The 21,988-nt window shown below is 44.8% G+C and overlaps 1 protein-coding gene across 2 annotated transcripts; it reads left to right on the top strand.

Annotated features, from left to right (window-relative positions):
* Positions 1–1,841: 1,841 nt before the first annotated feature.
* On the top strand, positions 1,842–21,799 carry cdh31 (cadherin 31). Of its 2 annotated transcripts, XM_057047045.1 has the most exons (18): positions 1,847–2,132; positions 3,184–3,298; positions 3,950–4,038; positions 7,969–8,103; positions 9,973–10,113; positions 10,471–10,623; positions 13,955–14,099; positions 14,313–14,485; positions 15,674–15,802; positions 15,885–16,070; positions 16,166–16,410; positions 16,848–16,990; positions 17,060–17,151; positions 17,259–17,391; positions 19,217–19,435; positions 19,840–19,970; positions 20,435–20,578; positions 21,149–21,799. In XM_057047045.1, exons 1-18 carry the CDS (start codon positions 2,082–2,084, stop codon positions 21,359–21,361), a joined length of 2,637 nt encoding a protein of 878 aa, XP_056903025.1. In that variant the 5' UTR covers positions 1,847–2,081; the 3' UTR covers positions 21,362–21,799. The 2 variants fall into 2 exon arrangements, with proteins under 2 accessions (XP_056903026.1, XP_056903025.1); XM_057047046.1 differs by lacking the exons at positions 19,840–19,970; positions 20,435–20,578 and having other exon boundaries at positions 1,842–2,132.
* The last annotated feature ends 189 nt before the right edge of the window (positions 21,800–21,988 follow it).

Genomic DNA, 21,988 nt, shown 5'->3' with positions numbered 1-21,988 from the left:
ATAGGGCCGTTAGTTTTATCTGATTTGTCTCCCAGCTGCTTCTGCTGTGACCTCCTGTCCCCTCCCAAAGCCCAGCTCACCTCAGGATTATCTCCTCTGCATTCTTCTCACCCCTCCCCCCTTCAGTTTAGTTCTCCAGGTGACCACCGCCACGTTCCAGGAGACACCATCCTGCGGAGCTGTCCTCCACCCCAAGCCTGTGTCCACCATATCAGGGTCGACCACGTGAGGCTCTGATGATGCTTCCACCCCCATTAACACTTAATGGAACTAAAAGCACAGCGACGGTCTGACGAGGAGCTTTGAACAGGAAGTGCAGTCGGTTAGCTGTTGCATTAGAGAAGTGCTTTAGTGTTGTAGTCAGCAGAACCCCCTCCCCTCCCCTCCCCACCCAGCCTTTTAGACATAGCGTCAAAGACGTTTAGTTCTATAACTTATATTGATGTCTCAGATGTGAATGTTGTGTTTTTAAGCAGCGACAGGAGAAATCCTGAAAGCAGCGGTTTTATCGGTTAAAGCTGATTCTTCCATGAAGGTCTGATTACGTGCACTGGTGAACTGCACTGGGAGCTGTGGTTGGCTGGATTTCTGCCCTGCTGTAGTATTCACTCATTCCTTTTTTCATTCTGGTGCAGTTCCTGAATTTGTGTGAATGTTGTTTTTCTGTGTGGACGATCATGTGTTCACGCACCTGAGGGGCGGAGCTAAACTGTAAATGACCCTTCAGATTCAGTTCACTTCCCTGTTGCTGATCTCTGATGAATCCACCCTACAAAGTCCACCAGAGATCACCGAGATCAGACTGAGAGGACAGAAAAGATGTGACCAGGGGTCCATCAGGGGTCCCTCAGGGGTCCTCACACTGGTGGATGGTGATATCAGCTGAGGGATCCCTCAGATCTCTGAGGAAGGATCGAGCATCGAGAAGTCTGCGTATATATTGGCACATTTAGCCGTAGAATCATCATTAAAGACGTTCTGACATTGACTCTAATCTGATCAGAATACGTTCTGAGTGAATCCATTTAGATCTGCAGGCAGATCAGATTACATTAGATCCACAATTAAGTCAACACATCTCTTGAACACCTAAAGCGTGTCGTTGAAAACATGGATGACCATGTGACTAGTAATAACAATGTTATTATCAATGCTATGGCCGTTGTCTTTGCAAAATAAGTAAGAGCGTGACGACATTCATGATATTTTCTAGAATGTTGATAGTGAAACAAGGAAGAGCTGATTAAATGTTGGTGAGGCTCCAGATTCCAGAGGGACTTTGAACTTTGATCTTTCAAACATCAAAGCCAATATGTGGGGAAAATGGCCTGTTTGATGGAGGTCTGCGATGCACAAGCGCACAATTATAATATCAATATTGTTATAATTGTCGTCGTCGTTATTATTGTTATTATTCATAAAAATGATCAAGATCGTTTTTTGTGTGTGTTTGATACATATCTGAGACGTTTATAACCCAAATCCTGATTAAACAACATTGATCTCAGTTGTCTGAACACAGAAACAACAACAACAACAATCCTTATTTGAAGTGCCTTTTGCCCCCTTGGGTGGCTTTATGAGGGTAAAAATGAAAGATAAAAACACCAAAATATAAAAGTACACCAGTGTGAGACAGAGATAAATAAAGGATATCAAAAATCACCAGTTAATGACGCGAAAACACTGATGACATGATGACTTCACATCCTGTGATGAGTGTGTGTGTGTGTGGGTGTGTGCGCGCGCCTGCGTGTGTGTGTGAGAGAGAGAGAGAGAGAGAGAGACAGTAAAGGAGCTCAGAACTGGAATTCCTTGTGTGGAACCTGGACGAACGCTTCGCGGCTGCTGGTTTCAGTCACGTGGTTCCTCCGGGCGGGCAGAACCAGTATGACCATATGAGGAATACGGAAGCTGCGCACCTGTGACATGACGTCACACGCCGAAAGTACCTGTTCCGTCTTGCTTCAGTCACTTTTCTGACTGTCTTCCTGAAGTCAGGACAAAGAGCGAGCGAGCAAAGAGGTGAAATCCTGAAGAAAACTTTTACCTGCGGAGTTTATCGGCGGCTCGGGGGACAGATGGGGGTCGCTGGAGTCCGGATTTGGGTCTTTTTATTCGTCGCTTATCAGGTGAGATCGTTTGACGCTCGTATGTTTTTATCTACTTCCTGTAATTCTGTACTAATTTCTCAGAAAATATTACCTGTAAAGTATAAACAACCGCAAATTTGCGCCTTTACGGCATCGGGAAGGTTTTTAAAAGACTTTTTTTTTTAAACCTGTAGATGTTTAAGTGAGTATGTTCTTGACTTTTGTGGCCATGGATTGAAACAGCAGGTGGTAGCGCCAGATGAAAGGTTGCAGCTTGGTCTCCGGCGGTAGTTGCACATATTTAGTGAGTATTTGTGGCGCTTGTCTAGCGCCATCATGGCTGTTGGACTGGTCTCTTCCGGGCCCAGGGGCCTCGCCCTGCTGCTTTCACACACTAACACACACGTTCACAAGTAAACCACAGGTTCCTTAGTGCGCCAGACTCTGCGGATCATATATATTCCATATGTTTGTAACACTTTTATCGAGAGCACAGAGAAATAAGGGCTGATGTCAGTCATGACGCGCGTCCTTGGTGCTGTGCGGTCCTCAGGTATTTTTATCCTTCCGAGGTGAAATCTAGTCCAGAATAGACCACAACTACAGAACTCGAAACTGAGTAAAGAAAAAGCAGCTTTTCAGTTTCAATTGTCACTGCATTTTCCCGAAAGCATTTGAATAAAAGGAATAAAGAAGTTTGTTCTTGTTTCCATGTATTCATTTGAAATTGAGTCAAAGCAAATAAAAAAATCTATTCTGGGATTTAACATTTCTCAGGAACACTTATGGTCTGAGGTGGTAACAGGCTTGTTTTCATGTATTAGTAATTCAGTATTTTATTTCATTACTCTATTTCTTTCTGTTTCATTGGGATTTCTTTCAGGCAGTTATCCTGGGAAACTAGGAATCGTTGTTTAGATCACAACTTTCATTTCAGCCAGTAATGGGGAGTTTAGTTATCCAGGGAATTTTGACATATAACATGAATGAAAAACTACAGGATTTTGTGCGTTTACTTTTAAAACATGCGCTCAACGTGTTTCTCCTTTTCTTGTACATTTAGACAATAACTATGATTTATTTCTCCAAGGTATCGACGTTGGTGACGCCAGAGGAGCAAACATGTGTCCCTGGATTTGACCAAGATAACTTGATTTTCAAAATGACCAGTAAGAACCTGAGGTCACATGCAAGATTGGGCAAAGGTGAGAACTTTGTAAAAATGTATCTACATTTGTTTCTTCAATATTCGGCACCTGTGGTTGGTCGGCCGTAGATCAGTGCGGAGATGTAGCTGATGTTTTAAATCTTTGATTAACGTCAGTCTACAGATTGTTTAATTGCAATATGTAAGCTGTGATACTGGCCAGAGGGGGCGCTAGTGGGCACTATCACTGGACAAGTGTGGTTTTGCTGTAGGTCCCTAAAGAATTGGGGGTGTTTAAACTACAAAGAGAATATGTCAACGTTCACATTTTGGAAATAACTTAATCTTCCACTGGATTAACTGTTGGCATTAAGAGGGAGTTTGAGCTGAAGGGCCCGACGCTCCTGCTCCAGAATCTGCAGGAAAAGCATTCCTCTAGCCTGCACTTGAAAATGAAAGTAGCCCTCAGCTGTGAGCCACAGCACCAAGCAGCTCTTCATCCCTCTCCAGATCTGATCTGATCCCAGTGACCCAGATCACTTGCTGAGCCGTCTCATTGCTCTGCCCCTATCGTATACTCTCTATGTATGAGAACACCTTTACCTGGATGCTGAACCAGTGTGTTTACAGAATACTTGCTCGCTGTATCTTTCCTTTATTTTCTATCTTGTCGTGTTTGGAGAATTGATTTATGCCCATTAAATTACAGTGAACTTTGACGACTGCACCATGCGGAGACGGTTTACCTTTTGGAGTAGCGACAGTCGTGTCAGGGTACAGACAGACGGCACTCTGACGGTCAGTAACCAGCTTTTAAATATATTTTTATATTAGCCCTTACTGGTTAAAGTGGGGTTTAAAGGTTGGGTTTTATTGGGATGGGAACAAACGGGCATTATTTTGGTTTGTATAAATGACACGTCTGCTCCTTCGTCTAGACTGTAGATGCTATCAATAATTAGCATTTACTGAATATGAACATTTGGAGACAGTCAGAGGAAACAGAAGCTCTGGTTTCCTCATGATCTGGCAACAATGCCTCCAGGTCACAATTCACTTACATTAGTTATTTGTGCTAAATATTATATTCTTGAAAAAGACATGAAAAGATGAAATTTGCAAGATTTTTCCTGACAATGGTGTGAGGAAGACTTGATCCCTATTCCTTTTTTTAACATTCCTTTTTTGAATGAATTCATTTTGTTAATGATTTTTCTACGCTTCATAAGCCTACAGGGGTCACATGGGTAACTTGTAACTTAAACTTTTAAACCAATTTAAACAAAAAAGAGGTTGTCCTGTCAACATTCCCCTTTTCTCTTTTCCTCCAGGTAAAGCGACCAATTACGTTGCATGAAGGACACCTGGACTTTCTTATCGATATCAGGGATTCCCAAGGCCACAAACATACCCTCCCTGTCAGGCTGCTGCACCAAAGCCATGAAAGTGAGGTGAACAACAGTGAGGTAAAAAAATAATTGACCTTTTTCTGCTTTGGTTAAGAAAGACCTAAAGAAGGAGCTTAAAAACAAATGCTTTTATTACGCTTGAAAAATCAGTTGGAAGTGTCTGAATACGTTCATCAAGCTGGTCATGCAGCTGTTGTCATCCAAGCTTAAATACAGTGGAAAAAATGTGTGAACCATTGTTAAATTCTGTGATTTTTCTCCAATAATTCATCATAACTGTCGTCACTGTGAGTCACTGTCCACTTGTGCTTAGGACCTCAGAAATCTGGGCAGTGGCCCTGGCTCTTGGGGTCCTTTGGACTGATGTTCGAGTAGCCACCGTCCCCAAGCCTCCATTGGTTGAAATTTAGTCTGTCAACTGTTGAATGTGAAGTCTTTGATGTCCCTGTGTAACCTGTTCCAGCTGTAGGGAAGTCAATGGTTCGTGAGCATTGACTGAAGGGTGGGATGGGGGGGGCTTCTTTAACAGTCAGGCTAGCTCTAGTCCCACCTCCAAACCCAGTTTTTGTTTTTTCACCAGGCTTCCAGGTATGCTAAGGCTGGACTCCAGTGAGGTTCTTGGGCTCTTTAACCCAAGTGTTCACATTGTGGTTCTCACTGTAGCCATTAAAGCTCAGCATGTTCTTATTTTTGGCATATTTGTCGATACACTTTCCTTCAAAATCTGATCACATTTTCTGAAAAATCAATGCAGAAACCATGAAATTCCAAAAGATTCACATACGTCATCCCATTTTTATTTTTTTTTAAATCCTGTTTGTTCGTTCATTCAGGAGACCCACAGGGCTCCGGTGTGGTGGGTGATGAGGCGTTCTCTTATGGGGATGGCTATGCTGTTCCAAATATTACCACCACAGCCCCCACCTGAGAGAACAGCTCGTCCAAAGTTGGTCTGTCTGTAGGGCACGTCAGTCCCCTCTGACCGTAGACCGAGTGGCTCTGCCGGCAGCATGTGTTAGTTTTAATGATGGCGGCGCAAGACCAGTTTATACAGAGCACCAGCAAATTTAAAGTATTTGAAATGATCAAAATTCAGAAGTTTGTATGTCTCTAAAATGAGAAATTCTTTCTTGCCCCAAATGGGGGCGAGATGAGACAATACAGGCATGTCACCTATATTTTTATGTCCTGCATACCAGACCAAGATGGTATTTTTAAGGAAAGGGTTTTTCTTACATCTTTTTAATGTTTTAAGACCTAAGGAGTACATATATAAGCTTAATGGTAATGGAATTTATTCATGCTCAATGCTGACCGAGGTGGGAGGTGTAGTAGTACAGACGTAATTGGATGCTGAGGCTAGTTGGGCAGCCATATAATACCGTCTGAGATTAGGAAATTGAAGCCCTCCTCACTCATAAGGCAAATACAGTAGTTTAAGATAAAGCCTGACCCTCCCATCATTCCTAAGTTTGTTGTAAAACATCTCTGATAGCAGCAGTGGGAGTGTTTGGAAGTGGTATAAAAATTGTGGTAAGAGTCATTTTAATTAAATTAATTTGTCCAATCATAGAGATGGACAAGGTGGACCAAGTATCTAAATCCCTCTGTCGTCATTATCAATGGGGTATCTATTGTGGGGTTATGACGTTCTACCTTATTAAAGAGCAGTAGTATGGATTTGGGTTTTGACTTTATAACCTGAAAATTGTCACCCGAGCAAAAGAATATTGGTACCATCTGCAAATAGAACAAATGTAACTGATACTCTACAGATATTGATACGTTATTGTCCCAATACTAATCCCTATAGCACCCCACAGGGAATGTCCATAAATTCTAAACTATGATCTCCAATTTGCACAAACTGCTGCCTGTCTCTCAAATATCTAGTCGACTCATTCAGCCCCCACCCCCATACCAAATCCTTCAAGTTTTTCTATTACCGGTAATGTGGTATGGTCAACGGTGTCAAATGCTCTTTTTTTTAGGTCTATAAATATTTGTATTGCTTTTTTTTGTTTGTTTATTTATACTGGTAGTGATATCTTATTTTTCTTGAGGTAGTGCAAGAGATTTTGATCCGTCCATTCTGAATCCATGCTGACTGCATGCAGGTTCCATCAGTGTTGTAGCATGAAGATGGTCTCCTATGACTTGTTGTTCTCCTTAACTATAGCCAATATAATCCAGTTTATGAAGTATTGTGCATTGGTAATCGTCCCTGGAACTGAACCTAATCCTTGACCAGTATTTCATCAGTTTCATTCAGTTTGTCTTATGGTTATGTTTGAAGCAACTTAAGGTTTTGCACTAAGTACTGTGATTTTCCCTGGTATCATTACTGGATCACCATCTTTATAGCTGTATTTTGACCTGCTGATCTCCGACCCTGCTGACCCACTCTACTCTTATATCAGCAGCCTATTCTCTCCTCTACCTGTCCTCCCCCTTCTCCTCTCTCTCTACCCAGCCCCCCCCATCAGCAGGAGGGTCCCCCTACATGAGCCTGGTCCTGCTCAAGGTTTCTTCCTGTTAAAGGGGAGTTTTTCCTTGCCACTGTTGCTTGTTGGGGGTCAGGCCCTGGGATTCTAGAGAGGGTCTAGAGACAATTTTGATTGTAATAGACGCTATATAAATATTGATGGATGGATGGATGGATTGATTGCACAGTGATTGTCAACACCCTCTGAGCTGCCTTTTAATTTGGATGAGTATAAAAATGGCATAGGCTCTTTATGGCAGGTAAGATGGCAAAGAAAAAATCTGTGCGATCACAAAGCAAGACTACTCCAGTTCAGTCCTGGAGGTCAGGTCATGTTTTTTACCAGTAGAAGGGTTCCCATGTCAACCCCGTTTTTCGTGTCTGGGTACAAAAAAAATCAAAATTTTCTGATGAGCCTATGCCTTAACAAAAGGCAGAACAAGACTATATCAGGTTTTGTCTAAAGTTGAAACACTTGGGAAGGGGAAGTACCTGGTGGGTCTCTGCTCTCCCGAATGATCAATTATGCCACAAATTGTCATTGTTCACAGCTACTTGTGCAAAATATTATTTTCTAAAAATGTACACATGAAAAGTCGAACTCTGTGATTTTTCAGGAGACTGTGATGTTCCTGTTTACCCTGTGTTCATCACTGCACATTCATTTATCGTGTCCTGTGTAAACATTCCTTTTGTGAATAAATTCCTTTTGTTAATTAAGGATTTATCTATGCTTTATAAGCCTACAGGGGTCAGATGGGAAAAATATTTGTAACTTATTTAAACAAAAAAGAGGTTGTCCTGTCAACATTCCCCTTTTCTCTTTTCCTCCAGGTAAAGCGACCAATTACGTTGCACGAAGGACACCTGGACTTTCTTATCGATATCAGGGATTCCCAAGGCCACAAACATACCCTCCCTGTCAGGCTGCTGCACCAAAGCCATGAAAGTGAGGTGAACAACAGTGAGGTAAAAAAATAAGTGACCTTTTTCTGCTTTGGTTAAGAAAGACCTAAAGAAGGAGCTTAAAAACAAATGCTTGAAAAATCAGTTGGAAGTGTCTGAATACGTTCATCAAGCTGGTCATGCAGCTCTTTTCATCCAAGCTTAAATACAGTGGAAAAAATGTGTGAACCATTGTGAAATTCTGTGATTTTTCTCCAATAATTCATCATAAATGTCATCTAATTATCAAATGCTTTGACAAATGTAATGGATATGTGTCCTTATAGGCATATGTAGGCAATATTTGCTGCGTGTTCTTTCAAAATGGTTCATTCTTAATTTAATCAGTCTACAAATCATTTAGCCCAAACTGTTGTGAAGTGTCAATGTGCTTCGTTGCAAACTTCAGGTTTGTAGTATTCTTTTTTTAGTAAGCAGTGACTTTGTAGTTCCCTTGAAACATTTCCAGACACAAGGGCTTTTCTTTCAACTGTTTCATTAAAGACTTCTCTCCAACATTGTTACAGTGAAGGAATTCATTCCAAGTTTTAAAATGGTCCACTTAAATCCCTTTTCTTCTAGAAATGTTTTTCTCGCCAAATTCCTTACAGGACAAGGTAAAGCACAAAGATGAATGTTTTTAGGATGTACATGACTGTTTCAAAACAAAAGTAATATTTCTAATGTAAAATACTGAAATAAAATGGGCAAATATAAATGAGAATAAAATGACAATGTCAGCAGTTGCAGGCTCCCTTCATGGTGTCCTGCCACAAGCAGGTTTTTACTAAACATAGTTATTGACGCGCTCAAATCCCTGTCTGCTCATCTTAACCACATTATCTCTTTGGGAGTCATGGGGAGGGTCCACAAAAGGTGAAGGCAGGTCCATCCCTGGATGAGTCACCAGTTCATCGCAGGGCTATGAGCATTTGTGGGTTTGGTACTTTGCTCAAGGGTACCCCAGCATTGCTCTGAAGGCGTTCTGGCACCTTCCCCTGTTACCAAAAACCCGTCCAAGTTTTGGGGCTCAAACCAAAAACCCTCTGCTTCTCAGGAAAGTTTCCAACACAGAGAAATACCGCCACTCTATGCTCAAATCTTCGGTTGTCGATCAGCGTGGTTTCTTTACCTCGTTGAGTCTCTATTGGCCCGTTAGCAGGGCTGCCGCTCCCTAGACGGAGAGCTCATAGATCGAGTAGGGCCCCTATTACCTTGTGGGTCCCCCAAAATCAAGGTAGATAAAGAACACCACAATTATTTTATGAAACATAACTTGGCTACAACAGATCCACTGTTGTTTATTAAATCATGTATTACTATCACTCAATTCAGGCAAATTATAATATGCCTAATACCTAATACAGTATATAAAAAGAGGACCCCTGCTCGTTCTCTGTGACACCTGTTTGAACACCTCTGCTCAATTCTCCCAATAACTGTCATGTTAAATTCAGCAGGAAAATCTTTTGAAACTGAAAAATGCTTCATTTTTAACTTGTTTCTCCTATAGCATTTGATGTAGTGTCTTGAGAATAGACTCATGTTTGAAAGCCTTTCAGTTCTAACAAGCCCACATACAAGTGGCTAAGCAGACAATGACAACATTTGTACTATTTGTATTGACCACGCCCACTCCACATTTCTGACCAATCACACAATGAAGAAAAAAGATCTGCTGTTCTGAAGGTGGCATGGAACAAGCTGTGTGGGATCCCAAACCAGAGCAACAACAAAACAATGTAATTTTGTTCTTGCAGCTGTGGAAGCGAGAAGAAACATCTCTCTTATTGCAGAGTGTGTAATAACCTTACAGCATGTGTTGGTCTAGTCATGAAGGCTTACTTATCCACAGTTATCCCTCTGACCATATTATTAAATGTCCTTGCCCAGGGTGCAATGGAAGCCCCGGTGCCTGTCCTGTATTTCCAGAGGTCTGGTGGAGGTCTAAGGAGGAGAAAGAGAGACTGGGTGATTCCTAAAATCAATGTTGCTGAGAATCACAAAGGACCCTACCCACTTGAAATCTCTAAGGTAAGACCCTTTGAAATGGATTAGTGGGCTCAGTTTGTCTCCATTATGTTCCAGTTATGGTGGAATCGGACAAAGTATAGAAATGTACTTGAATCATGTACCAATGTACCCATCATTAATTTGAAGCCCAAATGAATGATTGGTGCCTCTAGGCATGAAGGGTGTGGACGCAACATAAGAGGTTAAACTTGAGCAGCACTTAAAAAATGTTTGATATTTGTTGGTAGAAACACCTGAACACATCAGGTCTAATCGTCCCCATTCAGATTACTTCTGCCACCAGGGGCTGAACGTGGCTCTGACTACAGACAGAAAAGTGCCGTTTGAACATTCTGAGTTGTGACTGCTTTTGTCCAGATCCGTTCAAACCAAGACAAACTGAAGATTTTCTACAGCATCACTGGTCCAGGAGCTGATCAGCCTCCTACAAACCTGTTCACCATGGACAGAGACTCAGGATCTCTGTTTGTCACACAACAGCTGGACCGAGAGGAACAAGCCAAGTACACGGTAGGCCTCATGCTAGAGACACAAGCAATACAAACTGATGCATTTACACAGGATAAAATTATCATTTTTATTTAGAAATTAGAATATACAACTCTAGATATAAGAAGTAGGAGGGTGCTAGTAACTTCTGCTCCAGAAATTGGATGGTCCATCTCCTGGTCTCCTGACTCTGTTCCTCCTTGAAGATACATGTTGGTAGGATTGAGGAGCTCCTGGAAGTATTCCTTCCACCGCCGGATAATTGCCCCAGGAGACGTCAGCAGTTCCCCACACATACCTAGCATGGTTTGAGCAAGTTGCCGCCTGCTGCCCCTAAGGCGCTGGACAGTTTGCCAGAATCTTCTCGGTGCCGACCGAAAGTCCTCCTCCATAGCCTCACCGAACTCCTCCCACGCCCAAGTTTTTGCCTCTGCGACCGTCTCGGCCGCAGCCCGCTTAGCCAAACTATACCAGTCAGCTGCTTCCGGAGACCCACAGAACAGCCATGACCTGTAGGCCTCTTTCTTCAGCCTGACTGCTCCCCTCACCTCTGGTGTCCACCATCGGGTACGGGGATTACCGCCATGACCAACACCAGCGGTCTTGCAGCCGCAACTCGTGACAGCCACCTGAGCAATGGCGGAGCGGAACATGGCCCATTCAGACTCAATGTCCCCTACCGCCCCTGTAAAGCTCTGTCGGATGTGGGAATTAAGACCAGCCTTACGGGTCCGCGTGGTGGCTTCCCCCCCACCTGATCCAACTCACCACCAGGTAGTGATCATTTGACAGCTCTGCTGTCATATGGCCGCAGATCAGCTGACACGACTATGAAGTCAAACATTGACATCCACCGATGAACATCCTTATGTTTGAACATGGTGTTGGTTATGGCCAAGCTGTGACTAGCACAGAAGTCCACTCTGGTTCTGATCGGGCAGACCGTTTCTCCCAATCACGCCTTTCCAGATCACTCTGTCGTTACCCACGTGAGCGTTGAAGTCTCCCAGCAGAACGATGGAGTCCCCAGTCGGGACACTGTCCAGCGTCCGTCCTAGGTCCTCCAAAATGGGTGTGTACTCTGAAATATTGTTCGGAGCATAAGCACAAACAACAGTCAGAACCCGTTCCCCAACCCAAAGGCTCAGGGAAGCGGCCCTTTCGCTCGACCGAGAGAACCCCAACATCAAACTAGAGAGTCTAGGGGCAAGCAAAAAGCCCACCCCAGCTCTCCATCTCTCGCCCTGAGCAACTCCAGCGTAGAAGAGTGTCCAACCCCTCTCAAGGACTTGGGTTCTCGAGCCGACGCTATGTGTGGAGGTGAGGCCAACCTTATCTAGTGGGTAGCGCTCAACCTCCCCCACAAGCTCCAGCTCTTTCCCCGCCAGAGAGGTGATGTTCCGAAAGCCAATTTCCATAACCAAGGATCGGACCGCCAAGGCCCCCGCCTTGGTCCGCCGCCCAATCCACAATGCACCGGACCCTTCATGCTCCTCCTGCGGGTGGTGGGTCCACTGGGGACGGGAGTGTCCACATAGCCGGTTCGGGCTGGGCCTGGCTGGCCCCATGGACGTAGGCCCCGGCCACCAGGCGCTCGTGATCAAGCCCCAGCCCCAGGCCTGGCTCCAGGGTGGGGCCCCGGTAACCCTCCAGGCCGGGTACGCGGCTTCTCCCTCTTTTGTTGCATGCTAGAGCTCCAGCGGAGCTCCGGGAGCAGATGAGATCCGCCCAGGGTATCTTAAGGCTCTGGATGTTGTAGGGCTGTCCTGGCTGACACGCCTCTGCAACATTGCGTGGACATCGAGGGCAGTCCCCTTGGACTGGCAAACTGGGGTGGTGGTCCTTATTTTCAAGAGTGGGGACCAGAGGGTGTGTTCCAACTATAGGGGGCTCAAACTCCTTAGCCTCCCTGTGAAAGTCTATGTCAGGGTGCTGGAAAAGAGGATTAGATCGAGAGCCGAACCTCTGATCGCGGAAGAACAATGCGGGTTTCACCCCGGTCGTAGAACCACGGATCAGCTCATTACCCTTGCTGGGGTGCTCGAGGGGAATTGGGAGTTTGCCCAACCAGTCCACATGTGCTTTGTGGACTTGGAAAAGGCCTATGACCGGGTCCCCAGGAGCATCCTCTGGGGGTGCTCCGAGAGTATGGGGTGGATGGTCCCTTGATAAGGGCCGTCCAGTCCCTGTACCGAAGGAGCGGGAGTTTGGTCCGGATAGCCGGTTGTAAGTCGGACTCGTTAACAGTGAGGGTTGGACTCCTCCAGGACTGGCCTTTGTCACTGGTTCTGTTCGTAACTTTTATGGACAGAATTTTTAGGCGCAGCCGGGGAGTGGAGGGTGTCGAGTTGGGTGGCCGGAAGATCTCGTCACTGCTTTTTGCGGATGACATAGTTGTTCTGGCACCATCGAGCAGAAACCTCCAATACATGCTGGGGCGGTTCGCGACCGAGTGTGAAGCGGCAGGGATGCAGATCAGCACCTCCAACTCAGAGTCCATGGTCCTCGCTCGGAAAAAGGTAGAGTGCCTTCTCCGGGTCGGGGAGGAGGTCCTGCCTCAGGTGGAGGAGTTCAAGTATCTCAGGATCTTGTTCACGAGTGAGGGGAGGATGGAACGTGAGATCGACAGGCGGATCGGAGCGGCGTCAGCAATGATGCGGGCACGTAACTGATCAGTTGTGGTGAAGAAGGAGCTGAGCTGGAAGGCAAGGCTCTCGATCTACCGACCGATCTACGTCCCAATCCTTGCCTATGGCCATCGACGTTGGGTGATGACCGAAAGAACGAGATTGCGGATACAAGCGGCCAAAATGAATTTCCTCCGCAGGGTGGCCGGGCTCAACCTTAGAGAGAGGGTGAGAAGCTCGGACATCTGGCAGGAACTCGGAGTAGAACTGCTGCTTCTTCGCATCGAGAGGAGTTAGTTGGGGTTGCTCGGGCATCTGGCCAGGATGCCTTCTGGACGCCTCCCTTGAGAGGTGTTCCAGACATCTCCCTCCGGGAGGAGGCCTCCTGGCTAGCCCAGGATGAGGTGGATTGATTCCATCTCTCGCCTGGCTTGGGAGTGGCTAGGCTGGAGGAACTGATGAAAGTTGCCGGGGAGAGGGCTGTCTGGGCATCCCTCCTGAAGCTGCTGCCCCCACGACACAGACCCAGATAAGCGGGAGAAAACTAAACTAAACGAAACAAGGGTGCTGGTAGGGCTTGTCTTGCTCCCATAAAACTGCGAACATTCCCAGACTGTCTGGGCCATTTGAAAGTTCAGAGATGTTACATCGTCAGCATTATAAAACTGTCAGTAGATGGTTTAAACACCTTTTTAATTACTTTAAATGTTTGGGGTTTTTTGCAGTTTAAGGCCTATGCTGTGGCCGCTGGCTCTGGAGATGCCGAGGAGCCGATGGATATCGTCGTCAATGTCATTGACCAGAATGACAACAAACCTATTTTTGTCCAAGACATCTTCCTGGGAGAAGTTGCTGAGGCTTCACCAAAAAGTACCGTTTGTTAATCTACATTAAGCTCTTGGATATATATTTGGCTAAATACTAAGACCACGTGGTCCTGAATGTGATGGAATAGACGAGTAGCACATTGTAGTAACCAGATGTGTAAAAGAACTTGCTTTTACTACTTTTTAATATTCCACTGATGTGCTGCAGATGTTTTTGAAGACTGAACTTGCTTCCATTTCTGAATTGTTTTTCCAGATTTTGATGTGATTCAGGTTGTGGCTAAAGATCTGGATGAAGAAAACAGCTACAATTCTGATCTCCGCTATAGTATCTTAAGCCAGGAGCCAAAGTTGCCCAGTAACGACCTGTTTGTCATCAACCCAGTGACCGGCTTCATCCGAGTCAATGCAGGTGGACTAGACAGGGAGGTGAGGACTCATCATACTTTAAATGTCTTTGTGTCCTGCAGGGACCGTTGTTTCAAACTAAGTCCAAAGTTTTACATTTAAAACTGTCGATTAAAGAAGATGATGTAATTAATCATTTCTTCACCTTACATTCGGCTGGCCCCCGATTCCCGATGTCCTTCCTTTAATTTGGGTTGACAGGAAAACTGAGGAGGTGGTGGAGGGGCGGCTTGATAAGACATTATCAATGTTTACACATGTTCCTCCCTGGGCTGCTGCAGCCTGAGGTCGTAGTGTCCCAGTCACAGACTGCAGGCATGGCTGCTCCACTGTCTCATCTCCAATGACTTCAAACATGCCCTGCACTCATCCATCCAGTCACAGTAAAACTGTGGACTTCCTGGATGACAACAGTTCTGCATCCATTTCACTCCCCTCTCCCTTCTTAACCATAAAGACCACAACCTGGCCCAACTTCTTCCAGACCTTGATCGATGCACCACTTGAGAAGGTGGTCTGCTATCGCGAGGCTCAGGGATGGTTTTGAGGTTAAAGCCCAAAGCACTTTGTGGCCCTCACAGAGAGGACATGAAGAAGGTGGCTTCCACAGTACTGTGAGAACATCATCAGACCCTGTATCTTTTTCACTTTAATGTCATGTTGTGCATTATTGGGTGCACTTAAACACTTTGCCTCAACAGACTTTGCTGTCCACCTCGGCGGTGTCCATTATATTATAAGCCAGTCACTCTGTTTTATTAACAAATGGATGAATCCACTCATGAATCGCATAGAAAATAGTTTTCATCAGAGACCAGTGGTCAGATATTTTATTTACTTATTCATTCATTTTCCATGGCAGCTGAGTGTCTGTCTTCCCTGACCACACCCTGGTAAAAGCCCCTCATGATGAAGCTTTAAAAGGTTGCTGGTTGTGCTGTGTGTTGGGATGGGTCAGCACGGAGCGAGACTGATCAGGACAGCTGGCCAACATCTCTCACCTCCTGTTGTTCAGCACCATAACCTTCATTTGCCCGTAGCAAACCAACTAATGATCATAATTTTTAAAAGAAATCGAAGCAAATGTTGGCTGTGATTCAGCTTTTTAAGGCCGTTTGTGGAGACTTGTGTAAATATCATCTGCACTTGAAAGAAAGGTTATTAAAATACAGTTATTGTGTTCAAGCCTTGCTGTCTTTCCTGTCACAGAAATACCCAAAGTACACTCTGGAGGTTCAAGCGGCTGATATGGAGGGGAATGGGTTGACTGGAGTAGCAAAAGTAATCCTTACTGTCACCGATAGCAACGACAATGCTCCAGCCTTCACTCAGTCCTCCGTGAGTGCCTCTACAACGGTCACCTCAACCTGTTAAACCTGACTATCATTACACTTTAATCATATTGCTCTTAATTTTTCAGTATGAGGCGTCGGTTGCAGAAAATAAAGCAGATGTCCAAATCATGAAAATGATGGTGACAGATGGAGATGAACCGCATTCTCCGGCCTGGAATGCCAAGTTCAAGATTATCAGTGGTGATCCTGAGGGGCTTTTCTCAGTAAAAACAGGACCCAACAAACAAGAAGGAATTCTTTCCACTGCCAAGGTAAATTTGTCTAATAATTAACTTGGGACGTTCACGTCATGGTTGAGGACCGTGAGACCAATTGTTGCTGCTCTGTTTGTCCTCTTCCTGCCAAGGGTCTTGACTTTGAGAAGAACAACAAGCACACATTGTTGGTTGCAGTGGAGAATGAAGTTCCCTTTGCATTACCACTGCCTACTGCCACCGCCACCGTTGTGGTGAAGGTGGAGGATGTTAATGAAGCTCCCATCTTCGATCCACTGGAGAAGCTTGTGTCAAAACGGGAAGATCTTGCTGTTGACAGTGATGTGGTGCAGTACACTGCATCAGATCCAGACACGGCACGCAATCAAAACGTCATGTAAGATTGAGCATCTATCTGTGGCATTACATCATGATAGTGACATTTTAATGGAAAGTGGACATTTTCAGTCCTTAAATTAAAGGATTACTCGTGGCAAACATTTCCATTCTAAAGATACTGGGACGAGAGTTCTTGAGGGCTGAAGATTCGTGTTAGTACAGCTACATGAGTACAAGGAAGTTTCTTCTCATTTCCTGTAGTTGGTTAAAAACTCTTCAGAAATGTAGGTCTTACTGGCAGTGATGTCATTAGCAGTCTCTAGAACCTTTAAGCCCTCAGACTCCATCATGCCAAGGAATGATTGAAAACCAGCATAGACCAATGATTCTGCTGTGATGACATTTGAATTCTAATAATTTTGTTATGTTTAGTCAATGTATAGAATTCCATGATTAACATTGACATAATTATTTCTGTGATTGTCTGATTTCCAGGTACAGAATCATCAGGGACCCTGCTGGTTGGCTTGAGGTGGACAAAACTACAGGTCTGATTAAGGTGAAGAATGCCATGGACAGAGAGTCGACCTTTGTCAAAGACGATAAATACACCGCCCTCATCGGTGCTTACGACAATGGTAGGTAACTATGTGCTGTTATTTATATACAGCTTTAATTGTACTAATACGTTCCTGTCACCATATCAGATGAAGTCCCAGCCACAGGAACCGGTACTCTTGTCATCCAGTTGGAAGATGTCAATGACAATGCCCCCATCATTGAAGAACGTACAATCAGAGTGCGTCTTTTACAGATATTTTGGATATTATTTGGGACTTCTAGTTTTTTTTAAACAAATGCTCCTGTCCAGTGTCCAAATATTTAATATTACTCTGCTTTTCCCAGGTGTGTAATAAAGAATCTACTCCTCACCTGCTGTCAGTAACTGACAAGGATGGACCAGGATATGGATCTCCATACAGTGTGTCCTTACAGGGCACATCCAAGAGCAACTGGACCGCTAGGATGAATGACTCAAGTACGTAATATAGTGACAATGGTGTGCATCTCGTCTTCCCCTCCCTCTCCCCAGACACTTCCTCCAGCTCTTCCAGGAGTATTCCGAGGTGCTCCCAGGCCAGCTGAGGGACATAGTCTCTCCAACCTGTCCTGAGTTTACCTCAGAGCCTCCTCCTGGTGGGACATGCCTGGAAGACCGCCCTAGGGAGGCGTCCAGGGGGCAACTGAAACAGATGCCTGAGCCCGCTTAGTTGACTTCTCTCTACACGAAGGAGCAGCTGCTCTACTCCGAGATCCTCTCTCGTGAATGAGCTTCTTAGCCTATCTCTTAGGGAGTGCCCAGTCCACCCATGGAGGAAATTGATTGTGGCCGCTTGACCACAGGTGAAAATAGGAGCGTAGACTGACTGCTAAATCCAGAGCTTCACCTTTCAACTCGGCTCTCTCTTTACGGTCCCGTACACCGACCACATAACTGGAGACGCCAAGATACTTGAACTCTCCACGTCAGGCAGGCCCTCTTCACCACTCCAAGACACTCCCACAACATCCAGAGTCTTGAGGTACTCAGGGCGGCTCTCATCCACCGTGGTGCCTTGCCACTACCTCTCTAAATTTGGCTTGGGTGATGTTGGATTCCACCTCAGACTCTCCAGCCTCTGCTTCCTCAATAGAAGGCATGTCGGTGGGATTGAGGAACTCCTCGAACTATTCCTTCCACCGATCGACAATATTCCCAGTTGTAAAAAGTGCTGGCAGACCACTGCTTCCCCCGCCTGAGGCGCCGGGCCGTTTGCCAGAATCTTTTGAGGCCGACCTATAGTCCTTCTCTATGGCCTGACCAAACTCCCATACATCTACTGTTTGGGGAGGACCACCGGCCAACTTGGACTGATATGATTCCTCCTCTAGCTTGACGGCATCCCTTACTTTTGTGGTCCAGCACGAGGTTCGGGGTTTGCCACCATGACTGGCACCAGAGACCTTGTGTCCACTTTCTACCTCGCGTCCAATACATCCAGCTGGAGATCAAATGAGATGACAACAGAGTTGATTGACCACCCATCCACCCCCTCGAGTGTCCTGGTGCCATGTGAACTGATGGACAGCCTTATGCTCGTACATGATGTCTGTTATGGACAAGTTGTGATGAGCCCGATAACAAAACACCACTCGGGTTTAGGTCGGGGAGGCCATTCCTCCCAGTCATACCCCTCCAGGCTGTCGTTGACCAAATGGACATTGGTGTCCGCCAGTAGAACAATGGGGTCCCCAGTTGGAGCACAATCTGTTGTTCACAGGGTTGTCCTGTGAAGCCTGACTTTCTCTAATCGGTATCAATAAACCTCCTGCACAAGCTCAGGACATTCCATGTCCCTATAGAGTTTTGGATCTGAGAGTTGGGTCATCACCAATGCCCACCACTGCCACCCAAACTACATTGCACTGACCTCATGCATCTTCCTGCGGGTGGGTGAGCCTCACACCCACATCGCCATTTTGGGCTGAGACCGGCTGGGTCCTGTGGGCAGAGACACGGTCATCAGGCACTCGACTGCGAGCCCTAACCCCAGGTCTGGCTTCAGAGTGGGACATTGGTAATTTCAATCTGGCCACGTAAATACCCTTGTTCCATTTGTCGTCACGGTGGGTACATGAGCCAACCATAGTCTGGCCCATCACCTTGAACCTGCTTTTCATGGGAGACCCTACCGGGGGCATAAGAGCCTCAGAAAATTAGGACCACACAATCCTCTCCACCACATGAAGGTGGTTGTTCAAGAACAGGTTTCTGTGCACATCTTGTCAAAATAGAAGAACATAATGTGTTTTCTTTCTTGTAGAAACTGGCATTATTTTGAATTTGGCTACGCAGTTGGACAGCGGCCAATACACTGTCGTTCTGAGGGTTTCAGACAGACAGGGCCTGGAGCAGGACAGCACGGTCCAGGCCACTGTGTGTGACTGTACTGGAGCCGAGGTGCGGTGTAAAGACCGTGTAGCCGCTGGCACTGACCTCTCCCTCATCCTTGGAGTACTGGGAGGAATCCTGTTTTTACTCAGTAAGTGTAATGTTTCAATGACATCTGAAAACAAACCATGATATTGTATTGGAGAAATGTAGATCCTAAAGAGTGAATGGCGAGGGTAACAGACAGCACAGATTAAATTATTCTAAATTCAGGTAACATGACTCCAATGTTGAGATGATTGAGTTTTCTCAAACCTTTACTGAATCACAGCAGCTTTTCGTCTCACTATTTTTTTTATTCATATATAAGAACTTGGGTTGATGAGGCCTTCATGGTCAACAAGTTATGGACTCATTTTGACTGATCTTAACTTCTTGAACTTGGGTGTCCTCACTTAGGTGAACCAGATGGCTGAACTGGCTTTTGTGTAGCCTGCTAAGATTCGGGTGTATCACGCTTGAATAACGGTTTCTTTGGTGTGCTTGTGTGTTCAGTGGTTGTGTTGCTTCTGCTGCTGTTGGCAAGACGAAGACGAGGAGTCAAGAAGGAGCCTCTGTTGCAGGACACTGATGTCAGAGACAACATCTTTTACTATGATGAAGAGGGAGGTGGTGAAGATGATCAGGTACAGGCTGTTTACCGGTGTTTCAGATACAAAACTTGCTGAATGTGGGCACTTGATGAACACAATAAAACATATCAGTGATTTAATGTCCAGGGTTTTGTAGAAGCACCCATGATGGTCACGGACGCTTGAACCAAAGCTTTAAATCATCAGTCGTCTGTTTGACAAAACTTTGAAATTCTTCAACGTGTATCTGCACATTTGGGTTTTTTTCATGTCAAGAGCGGTTTGGCAACAAGAGTCCACGTTTCAGTTTAAGAATATCTGCGGATTGAAATTATAAAAAAAAACGACAATATCTTCAACACTATTTTTGAATATTGACACATACTACTCACAATGTTGGCCGTTGGAAGAATAAGGCAAAGTTCTCAAGTCATGATATCATTTAAAGTTCTTGGGTCAAACAATTGAGCTTTTTTATTTTTGCACATTTGAGCCCTTTTTCTGTGACTTCCCACCAGGATTATGATCTGGGGGTTCTCCATCGTGGTCTGGACAACCGGCCGGAGGTGTTCCGCAATGATGTGGTGCCAAATTTCATGCCTGCTCCACAGTACCAGCCTCGCCCCGCCAACCCGGAAGAAATTGGCAACTTTATTGACCACGTGAGTCACGAACTCAAAGTGTCCTAACAATACAAGTTAACTCTTTCATGTTCATGGAAGAAAATGTTTGAGGAGTTATGGGCTGAATGTGACAACATGAGGGTCAATATTTACCCAAAGTGGCCTGAAAACGTGAATCGGTTTAACTCAAAGTTCAGCAGATACTTTTATCTGCTGAACTTTGCTTGTTGCACGAAGGTGAAGAGATTCTGTTGACATCAGAAGATGTGTCGTCCATTAAAAGGTCTGCGTGCTGCAGGAGACGTATTGCTTCCCACCAAAGTGGTGTCGGCCATATTAGAATCTCATGACTTAATTCACCTACAAAGCTGGGACAAGTATGTCGTTACAAAATGGCGCAGTTATGCTCGAACTTTGGACTGCAAACGCATAAAACTTTTACGTGGCTTTTTGATCAAAGGATTTCTTATTAAGATGACGACTCAAACACCATCAGATACACTTGATACTGTTAATTACTGATGATTGCAACCTCATGATTGAAATCAGGAGTGGTTGGAGGTCTCATCAGTCGGGAATGTTTTTAAATTAGTCGACCTTTCCCCGCAGAACCTCAAGGCAGCTGATAACGACCCACAAAGCCCCCCCTACGACTCCCTGTTGGTGTTTGATTATGAAGGTGGGGGCTCTGAGTCAGGAAGCCTCTCCTCTTTGAACTCTTCGAACAGTGGAGACCAGGATTACGAATGCCTCAGTGAATGGGGACCTCGCTTCAAGAAACTGGCTGACATGTATGGAGGAGGGGAAGACGACATGCTGTAAACGTCTCCAAAAGCATGCGCGCTACATCAATATGCAAGTGATGAGAATGTACAGCTATCACTCCTACATTTATTTTCTGGGTTTTCTTTTTACTTGGGAGTCAAGTTAGCTTATTTTTTACTCTTATTAATCAACTGTTTAGCTCTGCTCCTTTTTACGATCTGTGATTGTGAATGATTTTAAATCAGTGCAGATGTTGCTCTGTTTACTGGACGCACATGCTGGCAGTTCCACTGGAGATGTTTAATACAGCCTTTCTGTCGTAATTACAGAGTTTTTTTAGGTTTTTGTTTTATCTTGTTTTTCTGCAACCTGTATTTTGTTTATGCATTTCTAAAGTGTACGGAAAGAAATGAAAAAGTATCCAGGAGAAATTCCCTGTTTCCAGTTGATGTCAGCGTGATCGACTATCAATAAATACTTTACTGGCATTTTTAATGATTGTATGGTCAAATGCATTATTCCAAGTTTGAATGTTTACATTTTAATCCTTCTATTTTAAATTTATAGTTTTTTTCTATCAGTAATGGAGCCTTTTCAAATCAAATCAGCACTTGTGAAAAAGCATTGAGCACTTTATTAGTTACCAGCATCAAATAGTAATTACAATATAATTACTAAATATGT

This window comes from Takifugu flavidus, chromosome 11 (assembly GCF_003711565.1).
Source record: "Takifugu flavidus isolate HTHZ2018 chromosome 11, ASM371156v2, whole genome shotgun sequence".
Lineage (NCBI taxonomy): Eukaryota > Metazoa > Chordata > Actinopteri > Tetraodontiformes > Tetraodontidae > Takifugu > Takifugu flavidus.
Note: the sequence above shows the minus strand (reverse complement) of the source record. Positions and strands in the feature narration are given on the sequence as shown.